The sequence below is a fragment of the Thermobia domestica genome, chromosome 8 (assembly GCF_964235325.1).
Source record: "Thermobia domestica chromosome 8, izTheDome1.hap1.1, whole genome shotgun sequence".
NCBI lineage: Eukaryota > Metazoa > Arthropoda > Insecta > Zygentoma > Lepismatidae > Thermobia > Thermobia domestica.
Window position 1 is genome coordinate 290771503 of NC_137461.1, and position 15534 is coordinate 290787036.

Consider the following 15534-nt stretch of genomic DNA (forward strand, 5'->3'; position numbering starts at 1 on the left):
ATTATTTTGGACCAAGAGATGTGAATGTTGGCTAGACCACTTCATATTGCAATTTACCTTTGGAGGTATGACAGATCACTTAAAGTACACAAAATACAAAATTTTGGAAATTTGTTTCGACTGTTGTAAAATAAGGAAGCGACAATCAAGGTTTTTGGTTAAGGAAATAAAAACAGATAACGTATGTATCACACTATAGTTATAGGAAGTTTTCCTATAAGGAAATAACTGAATAAGGAATTTTCATAAGAAAGCCTGAGCTAAACTGTATGCTATAACCAGGAAGTGTCCGGATCCCGAAACTTCCTATAACTTTGGTTGATATTTTACCTGTTTTTAATTCCTTAAACAAATAGTTTGTCGCTTTCTTATTTTACAATAGCCAAAATAAATTTCCAAAATATATGTTTGAATTTTAGGTATCTTACAATATTTAAAATCAAATGAATTACACTGTAACGGCATTCTATCAAGGCATATTATCAAGTGAAGAAGAAAAATACAGGGTTATTATAAATGATGGACCCATTTTTAAAGATGTGTATTTATTAAAGTACAAATCCAAAATGAACAATCTTTATACTAATGGAAAGTGGAAGTTTCATTTTTTTTTTTTTTTTTTTTTTTTTTTTTTTTTGCAATACATTATAAATGTTCAACGCGTCCACCGTCTGCTGCACGGCAAACATCTATGCGTTAGCTGAGCTCGTCCCACACACGAGCAAGTGTATCTACTGTTACTGAATGCACGGCAGCTGTGATACGGTTCCGCAGATCGTTCAGAGTTATTGGTAGAGGTGGGACGTAAACAGCTTCCTTAACATAACCCCATAAGAAGTAGTCACATGGGGTGAGATGAGGAGATTTCGGTGGCCAGAAGTGTAGAGCCACAGTAGCCATCTCAATCACAACTGAGAAGGAAACGAATGGCGGCCTATTGCCTAGCGAACTCTACCGGCCGCTTCAGGAACCATCATTGCCTACCGAAACTTTCAACCTTCCACTTTCCATTGGTATAAAGTGTGTTCATTTTGGATTTGTACTTTAATTACTATGAATTTTTAAAAATGGATCCACCATTTATAATAGCCCTGTATTTTCGATTTCAACCATTTCATGAATTTACACTCAAAATGGCTGATAGTGACACGCGACGGCATTGTTTCCTCTGGTATTCCTCCCTCTTCTCATTCGTACGTCATATATTCCCATTTGAGGCTTAATAGCATATTCACTGTGTGTTATAATAAACATGCATTTTTAATTTGATTTTCATGTACCCATGGAAATCTAACTACCAATCTTTGATCTCACTACGATCAATTTGTTGTGTTTAAATACAAGTGAAAACTACTCAAAGGAACGACAGAATTCGTATATACGATACAAGTAAAAGGAAAAAAAAACTAATTTTCTTAAAATTCCAATATTTAGAAAGCACACCTGAAATGAATCCATCATTGTCACCACTAAAATGGCGTCGATACCACCTAAATCCGTGGAAAATCTGTTCAATATCTGTCCTAAAAGAGAGAGAAAAACAACAAAACAGAGTAAAGAAGGTATTCACATCAATGCATGGACAAGAGTACACACATGTACATCTATACGTATTACAAAAGGAATGTTTTTAATTATAATGTTCGTCAGTGTTTTCATTTATATAAAATACCTCATAGTTTGGGTTATAACGTTGCTTTTGTGTGGCATAAGGAGAAAAAAATGGACATTTCTAAGTTTTCATTTATTTTGTTTTTTTAGAACCCTAAACAGAAATTCTGTTCCTTTTAAACAGAAATCGTTCCTGACATTTATTAAATATCAGGCCAACGTTAAGATACATGTACTAATAACTTAATAATGTATTTAAAATTTTATCTAACAAAATTAAAAAAAAAAAAAATCCGTGTTTACTCATCGAATAATTGTAAAAGAACGGATAACAAAGGATATTCTAGTTCGTTTTGAAATCCAACTCGTTATTTCGTTTCACAAACAAGTCGTGAAATCCATGTCTCTTGTAGGCGAGGTAGTGTGATGGGAAACGACCTGACTAGGGGGTTAAACAAAAACTAATAAATAAATGCTTTTCGTTGTTTTGTTTCTTTAATCTTTAGACGCCCGCCAGAGATTTTTAACAAAATCGTAGACTCTCACGTTCGGGGCTCTGGTGACCCCCCTTAATTATTACAGTCATGATTGATACACTACTGAAAACCTTACAGACCACAGATTCTAAAGACGTAACAATCTTGCAATTCCCGCCATATTCGTAGAAGATAAAAGAGAAACAAAATATCATAAAAATATAAAAAAAATGATTGTGGGGTCCTGGCAAACCTTATAGTCATCTTAGTCATCTTACGCTGAGAAAATGATGTTAATGTGCAGGCCAGACACTTCTTACAATAATATATATATATATATATATGTATATATATATAGTAGACATTGCTGCAATACAAAGCGAGATAAAAATCATAACGTAATTCCTATAAAAATGCCTTGTGTATAAAAAATAAAAAAAACGAACTTCACCTTCCCCCTTCGGTCATGGTACCCCCACATACATAAAAAAATGCATACTGGCCGAAAGATTCATCCCTCAGAATACATTGGTACCAAATTATCTTTCTAGCTTAATTGGAAGCTGAGCTATTGATGTTTGTCGTAAAAATAAATGTAATTTAGGAAAAAAAAAACAAACTCCAAAAAATGGCCAACTTTGCCCCTTCTCTTCTACCCCCATATAGGCAAGAAGTACAAATACAGGACATTACCATGTAATGTCCTACTTCATTGCTTCACATACCAATTTTTATAAGTATACCCCCAAGGGGGCAATGCCCCCAAAAGACCTGTTGAAAAAATACTAAAAACACACAGAACCTTTATCCTCCTTCCCTGCCCTGGTACTCCACATAGATAAAATGCACGCCGGCAGAAAGCTAAATCCTTCAGGAATACACTAGTACCAAAATCATCTTTTTACCTGAATTAGGGCTGTGCTATTGAGGTCTAAAGTCTCGACGAAGCAGTTGCATCACTGGGCGTTTAAAGGTAAAACTTGGGGGCACAGTGGTGGAGCACTTGCCTCTGGTACCTGGCGTCCCCATTTCGATCCCCGGTCAAGTAAGTTTGTGGTGGACAACATCGTGTTTGTGGATTTTCTGAAAGTACTCCCACATTTTCATAATCATTCACCTGTCTCCCTTAGTCTAACGTAAATAATCATGCAACCTTAAACTGAAAGATTTCATTTTTCTTTGATCTTAATGAATTTCTGAAAATGCATAGGTACAGTACATCATGTTAGATTCTTAGAATCTGTGTTTTTTTTTTTTTTAATACTTGCACTTTTTGAGATTTAAACAGTTAGTTATTTCTTGTCGATGAATAACCGCAAAAGCCCTAGTCAATACAATGTAGATTTGCTAGAAATTAAGTTTATTTGATATTTAACATACGCTAAGAAAAGGGAAGGCCCAAGGGCAGATCTCTGAGGTACCCCAAATAGTATTCATCTTTCCGGATTTTTATTTACTAACAATTACAAGATATTGTCAATTTCAAAGTTGCAATTTTATTAGTAAAGCTTCATCTTCTCTTCTTCCATAACATTCTCATTTAAGAAATATTATATTACGTAGTATAGTATCGAAAACTTTTATGAAATCAAACACAGTAACAGAGGACTGAGCTTCAAGTCTGACAAATGTCTTGGAAACAACTTTTTGTATTTGTGTGTTTAGCCCTGGTCTCAAACTAAATTTATCCCTAAAATGTTGAAGTTATAATTTGTTGTATAATATGCACTTCTGTATGAATACAAATACCAAAAAATGTGCAAAGTACGTTGACGTTTTTCTCTTTCATTATAAATTAATCTCTGTTTAGTAAGTATAACATTCAAGTTGTTTCTTTAAGCAATAATCTCTAATATTAGAAATTCGAGGTCCCACAAATAGATAACAACGAAATTACTGAAACTATTTCTATTATCTGATTGATGAATCAGAACTACTGTGAATGCAATCTGCGATTCTCTTTTTCATAGAATATTCTATTAACGAATTCTACGACGCGCATCTAGAAACTAACTTTCTCACGGGTCCCATAGCTAGGAAACCGTACCTTGCGCGAAGGCAACTGCATGTACGTAAGAGAGTAAGGTCTTAATATGGCGCATGCCCCAGCAGAACTTTCCTAGTGCTCTCAGTAGTGTTGTGGCAGTGGTTGAAGATTGATGTTCCTATTCCAGCTCTAGCCGCTTGTGAAGTGCGAGCAATGATAAGTTTTTGAATGCACAGGGCATAGCGCCAATTAAAATTCATCGTCAACTGTATCGTTACAAAAATGTCAATGCTGATCCCATGCGCCTTGCTTTGTGTTCTGGAGTCAGTTGCTTTGGCAACCGCCGGGCACACAACTTCTTCAACAGCCGCGTTCCGCGCGGGAAATCTGAAAGAACTGCTTGCTCATGACGTAAAGCGCATAGACCTGGCACAGCTGACGATAGATTTCTATCGGCGCTATGCCCTGTTCATTTAAAAACTTTATCACTTCTCTCACTTCACAAGCGGCGAGAGCTGGAATAGGAACGTCCATCTTCAACCACTGCCACGACTACGCTACTGAGAACACTAGGGAAATTCCACTGGCGCATGAGTCATGCTAAAACCTTATTTTCTCATGTGCACGAAGTCGCTTCGCGCAACGAACAGTTTCCTAGCTATGGAACGCGTGGGAAACTTACTTTCTGGATGCGCCTCGTAGTATAGGACAGATAATAATGTTAATGTTATTCTTTAATTATAGATATTTCTTAAAAGTCTACGTTTTCTTTAGCTTTATTTTAAATACTATACATTTTCATTTATACAGAAGGCATCTCAATTGTCTATTATATTTTGGAAGATTACGACTTGGGCATTTAAAGCTAAAGAGTACGAGGAATACCTGTCACAAAGTTACACAGGAATTCAAGCAGCACCTACCACAGCTTGTGTTGACAATCAGAGTCCGTCGAGAGTCACCTGGTGGGGTTGCACGAGCGAAACGTCTGATAAAGGCCATCATAGTTTGTCACTATGCCAACGGGTAACTCGAACACGCAACATGGAGAACTGATAACAGAAAACGTGTGTTATGGTCAGGCAAATAAACGTTCCCCGTTTTTCAAACCACAGACCTTGTGTATGTGTTGGAGACTCCCAAAGAATCACATGATCATCAGTGGATCCGCCAACCATGAAATATGGCGGTGACTCTGCGATTTCTAGTGGGTCCTTTGCTGATGCTTACCGGTCGCGTTACTGCTGATTATTTTTTGAGAATCACGTGGAGTATAGGGTCCAGCTGGAGTTCCCGAGCAATGACAATATTTCAGGATGATAATGCTCCCATTCATACAGCTGGAGATCTTGTGGCGTAGTTTGAGGAACATCAGAGTGAAGTAGAGCATCTCCCCTGATCTACCGAAGACTCAGGCCTGAATATAATTAAACATCTGTGGCCCGTTCGGGAGACACAAATCTAAAGCAGATTACAACCTCCATTCTCTCTTACAGAACTGGCATGTGGAATTGTGTAACACTCCATTGGTATTATTCACGACCTCTATGACTCCATTACATGTGGCATCAGAGCTGTTCTGAGGGGAAGAGGTGGTCCAATGCCATATTAATCAGGTAAGTAACATTTTTCAGGTGTTCCATTAAATTAATAACTGTCTGTATATACCCCTTTTCCAGCCAACGTAATATTTATTAATAACTATTATGAATGTAAAAGGTTATTCAAACTTCCATTTTATATTTTAATTTAGCTTATTCAAACATACTCACTTTGAAATCAGATAAACTAATTTTCATTGTTTTAAACATCAAACATGCGTGAATATCTCTGACAGTCATACTTTAGTTAACAATGATTTTGTTGATTTGTTACGTAGACTGATCAATAAAGACTCATCACAAGTATTTATGAGGTGACTACAACAGCCAAGGCACAGAAAACGAAACACGTCTGTGTAGTGGGAGAAGTGACGAATAGATCGTGCAAGTTTGAAGGCCATGACGTCAGGAATGTGACCTTGGCAGCCGTTCAAACACAGGCAGTTTCAGTTTCGCATGCGGCAACATGAAGTGACATCCGAAAAACAGTACAGTACATTGAATTCTGTTTCATCATTATAAACCCTGAGTCCAAGCAGCAGAGTTCTGAGTGGCAGTCTTCTTCATCACCAACATCCTAGAAAGCAAGAGTAGTTGCGTCTGCTAACAAAGTTATGGTCATCTCATTTTTTGATATTCGAGGCATGGCGTACCAACATGCCGTCCCACACATACAACTGGTACGGGAGTGTTTATAAGGGTGTATTGCAACTTTCTAAGGTCACATTCAAAGGAAACGATCTCACTTGAAAGGAACAGGATGGACGCAACACCATGCTAACGTCAGGCACCATATTGCCAATGGTGTTGTTGACTGTCTTGCAAAGACTAACGTTCCGTGTGTACCCTCCTTCATATAGCCCTGATTTTGCCACTTGTGATTTCTTTCTTTTTTCCAACTTTGAAGAAACACCTCCGGGGACGGCGTTTCGCATCTTCAGGGGCAGTGGTGAAAGCTGTGGAGGCGATTTTGAAAGATTTGTCCAACAATGGCTTCCAGCATGTCTGATGACTGGCAAGAACATTGGGATAAGTGCATTGCATGTAATGGGGACTATTTTGAAAAAGTCTATCAATATTTGAAGGATTAGTACAAGTAACTATATTTTATTCATTTATGATTAATCTTTATTGGTCAGCCCTCGTACTAGTCGCTTACCTGACGGAGTAGCATTGAGGAACGCAGATGTGGCTTTCACAACATTGTCTGCTAGTTTATTATGGAGTTTTATACAAGATAACATGCATAGGCAGGAGAATGCAAAAGATCTTAATAAACAGAAGAATATTAGCAGGATAGAAAGACCCACGTAGATATAGATATTTGTTTGTCTTGAAACGTTACTTTTCCTCCACCCATTTCTTCAGTTTCCTCGTCATTAGTCCTTAAATGAGAAAGAGAAAAAAAGAGAAGAATTCATGAATAGAAATAGTACCTGTGTATGAACAAATTATCAGTGGTATTCACGAAGCTATTTGTGACTGTGATTTATAATGTCTCAGAATTCCATTTTGCTTACATATTAAATCTACTACAAATCAAGCCTCACTTATCAGGATGGATAACTCATCTCTACATAACATTCATTATTAAATCGTAAGCATCACCGACTAGATTGACAGACCTCTTTCATTATAAAATTGGCAACCTCAACTGCAAAAGCATCCCAACTCCGCTTTTTTTCGAATTTTCAGTTTGTTGTTTTATTAATCGGCATCCAGAGGCGGACGGGGAGTACAAGGGCCCATCTGGAGAATGATGCTTAAGGGCCTTGATGAATATCAAGTTGGTCTGGAGTCTGGACTGCCTTTTTAGGAATGAACTCTTGTGAACCGCAAGGAATAGCTTGAATAAAGTCCTCAGCGCTTCCTTCCCAATCCTTTTGCTAGGAGACGTGCGTTGATTGGACGTCATCCATGGTCTTGAAACGGGCTTAGGTCAAAAATGCCATAAATGCCTATTTAAATAAAGTTTCCCTTTTACTTATACAGATAGCAACTTGAAAGGACAATTTTCCTCGTAAAAACTCATTTCCTTCCAGCTATCAATCTGTGAAACGTTAGGTGTAACTGTGAACTTCGATACATGTAATGTCATGCATAGTAGTGATGGTTATTTCCAATGTAGCGGCCAATGTGCAGTATAAAGATAACCAAGAAAGTTCTGTCGCTTTTGTGGAGTCTGTGCTCAATTGGTCATCACACTGTGAGTTGAATGCGAATGGAGATAAGGCGAAGGTCGGTTGTTGGTGTGGATATATCCAACATAATATCTGGTTATGGCAGTTCAGTTACACTGTGAACTCTCGTAAGGACAAAGTGAACATGGAACCTCCACAGAGTATCATAAGGGCGTATATGCTTTACGAATTCGAACTGGGGTCAAACGCCGCTGCAGGGGGCGAAAATGTGCCAGGCCCTTGGTGAGGGTGTCGTGATTACGCGGACAGCGCAGCGGAGGTTAACAAGTTTAAGGACGGTGACGAAACACTCGAAGACGCATCATGTGCCGGAAGACCAAGACATGTACAAAATGAAGATCTTCAGGCAGCAATTTGAGGCGAACAGTGGCCAGACATGTGAGGAACTGAGACTACAATTTAGTGTGAGTGGAGAAACCATTCGGAGCGCCTCCACAACTTGGAAGCACTACAAGTTGGGTCGATGGGTCCCACATGATTTGGCCAGAAGGCAGCGCGAGCAGACATCTGTGTTTCCTTGCTGTCTGGTCTGAGGAAGGAGCCGTTTCGACAGGGTGCTGACATGTGATGAGAAGTAGAACCTGTACGAAACTCTACGGCGCCGTCATCATTAATTAGCATCCGGTTTCAAAACAGCCGAAACCATCACTGAACCAGAAGGTCCTCCTGTGTGATTGGTGGAATGCTCGCGGCATCGTGCATCGAGAACTGCTAACCGCTAGTCAGAGCATCAATGCAACTGTGTACTGCCAACAGTTGAGCCGTGTTGAAGAGAAACTCAGAACTCTGGAGCCAGCACTTCTGAATGGCAAAAGGGTCCTCCTGTTACAAGACAACGTTAAGCCCCACGTGGCTAGGATGTCCCGGGACATCATTCTGCGCCTTGCGCCTTGAATGGGAAACACTATTGCATCCGCATACTCCCCGGACATTGCATCGCCCGATTATCATCTGTTCCATTTCTTGGACAATCACCTTAGAAGACGCCAGTTCAATCCCTAGTAGAGGTGCAAAATGTACTTGATACTTTCTTCTGTTCACAGCCCACCAAGTTCTACTGTGATGGAATCTTAAACTTTCCAGAACGTTGGCAGAAGGTTGTCGATGCTGATTGGGACTATTTTTGATCTTCCAAATACGTCTTAGGTGACATATCGATGACCTAAGGTGGTGTGAGAGAAAACGATAAAACTTTCTTGGTTACCTTTATACATACTTTTCTACTTATAGTGTTTCCCTATATATATGTGAAGGGAGAGGGTAGGCCCCGGAGTATGCATTCGATAATAACAGAGCTTGTGTGTTGGGAGCCGTTAAGTCGTCCTCTGGGAAGCCGAAATCTCAAAGGCGTATGTCCAGAGAGTTGAACATTTCACGCACAACACTGCAGAGAATAATGAAGGATTTGAAATTAAGGCCATATGATCTTAAGGACGATGATTCGGATAGGTGCTTGGAATTTCCAGGAATGCTGAAGTAAAATCCAGGTTTGGAAGAATACATCATTTGGACAGATGAGGCCAAATTTCATGTTTCGGGACAGGAGCGTCATTTCAGATTTTGCTTGGAGGGGGGGGACAAGACCCCTTGATTTAAGTAAAAATTTCTCGTTTTTCACTGATTTACTACTATTCTTTTGATAAAACCTATATAAATCTCAAACTCAGGGAAAGGCAATTGCCCCTCCCTGACCCCCTAAATGACGCCCCTGTTTCGGGAATGTTAACTGACAGAATTTTGCAAATTAGTACACTATAATCTTCTACTTACAAGGAACGGATATGAACATGTCATCCGGACATCCGAATCAAACCTAGTCCATTCGATAAACACAACAAAAATAATTTATGTTCATACAGGCCGGTAGCCAGCTCAAAAATGTAGGGGGGGGGCCTGGTAGAAGTTAGGGGGACCCGACCAAACCATGTTATAGTTCATTTGCAAGCCTACTGTGAAAATTTTAGTGGGAGCCAGTGAAAATTTAGGGGGCCTACCCTAGCCCCCCGTGGATACGGGTCTGTGTTCATATACAAAAAAATTAGGTGCCATGGGCAACGGACTAAGTCACTGAAGCCCATGGATCCTGTTAGTATAAAGAAAATCGTAGACTTGCAGTGATATAGCTATTGCATCAACATTGTTCTTTGGAAAGTCACGGTTTATAGTTCATTCTCTTCAGCATGAAATAAGCTTTCCAGAGGTGCTATGTATTCGCTCCCATAACGTATTTGAACAGGGAAAATTAGGAAAATGTCGAGAAAATTTCCTCCAAAAACCCCTCCCATCAACTTTGGACCCATCTGCAATGGCTCTAGGTAAAAGCACACAATCCAAATTTATCTTGAAAAATACTATAAGGGATAAGAAACGAATGTACACTCATCTCCAAAATTATTGTCACATGTATTAAATATGTTTTTCTCGGAATATAATTTGATAACGAATTCGCCCGGTCGGCAAAGACATGTATGTATGTCAAAAGAGCAGTAAATAAGAACAATATAACGAAAATAAAATTTTGTTGTCCATTTAGTAACGTTTTATTTTACTCATTATAATTTTCGTATTTATAATTCTTTTCCTATGAAATTTACCACAAATATACATTTCCCGATTATACACATAGTATCAGTATTAAAAGTACCCTGCAAAATCATTATCAAGTTATATTCTTACAAGAAGACAGTTATAGATATGCGACAATAATTTTGGACATGGATGTACCAAGTTTTGTTTTAATAGACGGAATAGGTATGAGGGGAAAGGTCGTATACCAACATGCTCTCTACATACAAAACCAAACCTATGACCTGACTTATAAAGAGAACATAATATTAAAAAATATAAACGCAATAATATTTATCCTTATATCCGAATGACACGTTCATGTCCTTTCCTTGTTAGATGCTCGATTATGTTCAAATAATCAATTATAATTGATTATAAACAAATAGACAAATAGTTTAGTAATCAAGAAACCTAAGTTCTGTTACTCTTTATTCTTCGTTTTATTAGCAATGTCGCTGACACTTGAAAAACTTGCATCCTAAGTTTGTAAGCTATTTTCCTACTGGGCAACGCAGTTTCCATGGACCGACAGATGGCGTAAAGAACATGACGGTCATTGTTTCAAGTGCACGAGAAACAGAACAAAATTCAATCGCAAATTTCGACTAGTTACATTCAACGCATGAGTCAAATGAAGTGCTTTCTGTAATCAACTAGCTCTGAAGTATTTTTTATAGCTCGATAAAAAAATAGTGGAAATGTCCATTGCTTATTTATTTATTTAATATACAACACAACAGGCTTAATACCCAATTACAGTGTTGTGTACATACAGCAAACGTTATATATAAATTTCTTAACTATTACTACAGAAAATTTCTTGTTTCACATATGATCTGAACCTGTTTTCTGAAAGACTAAATACATCCACTTTATCAAGCTTATTTACAATATCATTGTATAATTTACACAGCCTCCACATAGGGGATTTATATAATATATTGCTCCTGGCTTTTGCACAATAAAATGTCCCTGTATTTTCTACTCTGGTTTTGCAAGTGGGAATCCGTAATGATATTTTCGAGACCAACTCCATACAGTCAATCTTATTGTTTAATAACTTGTATAAGAATAACAAGTCCAACATCCATCTTCTTTTTTCTAGAGTTTGAAAATTAAAGTTGTTTACTAGATCATTGTAGGAAAAATATTTGGGATAATAATTAGTTTTTTTATATGTAAGCATTTTAAAGAATTTTGTTTGGATGTTTTCTATTTCTTGAGAGTATTTTTTATTATTGGGGGTCCATATTGTAGAACAATATTCTAATTTTGATCTAACATATGTAAAATAAAGTGTTGTAAACGTTGTCTCACTGGAGAAATCTTGCCCTATTCTGTAAATTAAACCTAAGTTTCTATATGCGCTGTTTGTTATCATATCTATGTGTTGATTGAAATTTAGTTCAGGATCAAAAATAACGCCTAAATCTTTGACAGTACTTGGTTTAGACAATTTAGTTTTTTTCAGTGTATAGTCAAAAGTGATAGGATTTCTTTTTCTTGTAAAAGACAGAGATTTACACTTGGATACATTTATTACTAATTTGTTGTCATCGCACCATGTTTGAACTCGCTGTAGGTCTTGTTGTAGTTGTATGCAGTCTTCAGTTGAATTAATTCTAGAATATAATTTGAGATCATCAGCGAATAGGAGAATCTCAGAGTTTTCAATAAAAAGTGGAATTTCATTAATAAGTAGGAGAAATAGCAGAGGACCCAGATGAGATCCTTGAGGAACCCCAGACAGAGTAACAAACTTTTCGGTGACATGCCCCTTGTATAGAATAGATTGTTTCCGGTTACATAAATACGATACAATATATTCTATTGCCGACTTTGAAAAGTTTAGGCTTGTTAATTTCGCCATTAGAACATCATGATCCACGACATCGAATGCCTTACTGAAATCGGTATAAATAACGTCTACCTGGCCGCCTTTGTCTAACTCCGTTGCTATAAAATTTGTTACAACTGCTAGGTTTGTTGCAGTAGACCTATTGTGTAAGAAACCATGTTGATGTATAGATATAATTGGCTTAACGTGATTCAGAATTCGTGTATATAAAATACTCTCAAGAATTTTGGCAAAAGGAGATAATATAGCTATAGGTCTGAAGTTTTGTATTTCGCTTTTATTTCCAGACTTGGGCACTGGACACACTAAACTTTCTTTCCATAAGTCTGGAAAAGTGCCTGTTCTTATGGACATATTGAATATAGTATGGAGCGGATGCTTGAATATATCAATACAGCCTTTGACAACATACGGAGGAATACCATCCGGTCCACATGACGCTTTTGGTTTGAGTGCCTTTATAGCCACTTCAATTTCTCGCAGTTGTATTTCTCCAAGTTGAAAGTTGTCCAACAGGCTACTGCATTCCGTCTTGTTAGATATAAAACTGTCTACGTCATATTTTGCTGAGACATTGTTATAAACAGATTGAAAGTAATGCGCGAAGGCCTGAGCAATCTCACTGTCCTTATTTAGTTCTTTCCCATTGTAAGTAAAGGTGGCTGATGACATATGCTTGGTTTTGCTTTTGACAAAACTCCAAAGTTGGCCCGGATCATTATGAATAGAAAGTTCAGATTCTAGAATGAATGTTTTATACGCAATTGATATGTCGGTCTTTATCTGTTTACGTAACTCATGAAATTTTTCACGATGATATAGGCTTGCAGTTATTCCACTTTTCCATTTTTTATGATGATATGATTTGGATTTTATTTTTCTAATTATACTATAAGTGAACCAGCTCGGATAATTTCCATTAACATGTTTCTTACGGGGAATACACATACTAAATACATTATTAATCATGCTGTAAAAGTTGGATAGCACATTATTGATATCATTCATTTGCGAAAGACAGCCCCAGTTTATTTTGTGCAGTTCCACGTATAATTTTTTGAAATCAGCCTTGTTAAGATACTTTAGCTTCTCTGTTTTCTTTCTTTGTAACGTTTAATGGGATAGTGACACTTATTGCGGGATGGTGTCTGTCTTCCTTAGTAACAAGAGGACAGTCTCTTTCAACGAGAACCTTATCAATATTTGATAATACCAAATCTAAAGTTCGGCCGTTACTGTTACGAATATTATTAAATGACGCTAAATCATATAAGGACATAAAGTTGTATATTTTTTTACAATTTGTTGTTGATGATAAGAAATCAAAAGCACAACCTGTTATTTCAGGAATATTGAAATCCCCTATGCAGAGAATGTTGCTACCTATTGGGCAATTAGTCTCAATAAATTGATAGAATTGTTCATATATTACTAAACTTGATTCAGGAGGAATGTATACTGCACATATGAATAATTTAAAACCGTGAATTACAAGTTTGACAAGAACACATTCAAAATACAAGTCATACGAATTAACAAGATATATATTATGATTATAGTGTGTTGCTATTATTACACCCCCTCCCTTACATTGATTAAACAGTTCGAGATTTCTATCCTGGCGGAAGACTTTGTATCTATTATCAAAGAACTCTGTATCGAAATGATTTTCGGTTAAGAAACTTTCAGTGATTATAATAACATCATAATTATTTGAGAGTACATTTGTATAAAATTCTTGAGCTTTGGAACGCAAACCAAAAGTATTTTCATAAAACACCGAAAACATACATATTTGCTTCAGAGACTTAACTTTCTTAGAGGAGGGTTCATGCATGTTATGTTTACAGAATCCGGATCTCGAATTACACTCAGTATTTCCTGGAATTTCTTTTGGTGGAGGAACGCTACTTTGGTTGCTACAGGTGATCAATTGTCTTGTTCTACTTACATGTTGCAGTTCCTGAAAACACAATTCTCACTGGTTTCTGGTCGGTTTACGCTTCACTGACGCAGAGGAGGAGGAGGGTTGGGTTCTGGAATTCTGTTGTTTTCCATATTGAATGACAGGTGCCTCGAGGGAATTACCAGTACGATTGGGTGTTTCTTGCAGAGCAGTAGGGGGTGCGGTCACATCTGGTATTTCACTTTCAACACGTTGCCTTCCTTCTTTTTCTAACATTTCTGAAAGTGTGTATTTTCTCCCGTCAATGTATAAATAGCGATAACTTATATAGGAAAGTTTTCCTTGACTCCTTATCCTTGGACTCTTTCGTTTAACAGATGTTTTGTGGAAAGTGTTTACCTTCAGCCTTGGAATCAAACTAACATTATTCCAATCTTTAAATCAGACATAAAAACTGATGTATATGCTCCTACAGATCCATTTCTCTACTCTATCCGTTTTCAATTATTTGTGAGAAAATCATAAAGAACAAACTTATTGCCTCTTATTTGAATTACGTACAGAATGAGTTACTTCAACACAAACATTGTCTTACTAACCCATCTGAATTTCTCACTCATTGTATGAATTGTGTTTCAGACAATTCTTACCTGGATGTAATATACTTAAATTTCTCAAAAGCTCTTGAGAAAGTTGACGTCCAGGTACTTCTTCACATGGCATCCAATAGATTTAATCTTCATGCGTAATTCTTGTCTTAAGTAAATGTCTATTTTACTGATCTTAGGCAACGTATTGTTCCATCATTCGAACTGGTCCCAGTTCTTTCCAGTGTCCCACAAGGTAGCGTTCTTGGACCCGTGTCATTTCTTCTTTATATTAGATGATCTCTTGCCCTATCTTTCTTTATCAGCTACGGACGTTCTTTACTTCCCTGACATTTGTAAGGTTTTCAACTCAACTAGTGCTAAATCATGTTCCTTGTATAGAACATTGTTCCATGAATAATGCTTTACAGCTTCGACAAACTCTTTCTAAACTTATTGAATAATGAGATACCTGGGATTAGACTGAACGTTAGAAGATGTATTTTTCGAAGAAAATAAAATTCACTGTAAGTATCGTATTAATAACAGTTCTATCGAAAGAGTTACTATCCAAATATCTCTCGGTGTGTTATTTGATGATGAACTTACTTTCGCTGATCACATCAGTGTTACTGTGAAAAGTGCCATTAAAATGCTGGGCACTTTGTTCGGGTTTACTGAAATTTGTGATCTGAAATCTTTCAGTATTTTCTTCAAAGCTTTCGTTTAATCTAAAATT

General features: G+C 37.2%; 2 protein-coding genes across 4 annotated transcripts in view; both read right to left on the reverse strand.

The window, feature by feature from the left end:
* The window catches only part of LOC145693710 (ATP-binding cassette sub-family C member 4-like), a 116545-nt gene extending 109580 nt beyond the window's left edge, over window positions 1-6965 (reverse strand). Inside the window, exons 1-2 of the mRNA XM_081769994.1 lie at window positions 6835-6965; window positions 1444-1523 (exon numbers count right to left, since the gene is read on the reverse strand). Coding sequence (XP_081626120.1) covers window positions 1444-1523; window positions 6835-6919 — 165 coding nt within the window. The 5' untranslated portion in view covers window positions 6920-6965. The remainder of the gene's footprint in view (window positions 1-1443; window positions 1524-6834) is intronic.
* The window catches only part of LOC145693709 (ATP-binding cassette sub-family C member 4-like), a 107748-nt gene continuing 99137 nt past the window's right edge, over window positions 6924-15534 (reverse strand). For all 3 annotated transcript variants that reach the window (XM_081769993.1, XM_081769992.1, XM_081769991.1), the window contains one exon: window positions 6924-7060. In XM_081769993.1, coding sequence (XP_081626119.1) covers window positions 6964-7060 — 97 coding nt within the window. In that variant the 3' untranslated portion in view covers window positions 6924-6963. The remainder of the gene's footprint in view (window positions 7061-15534) is intronic.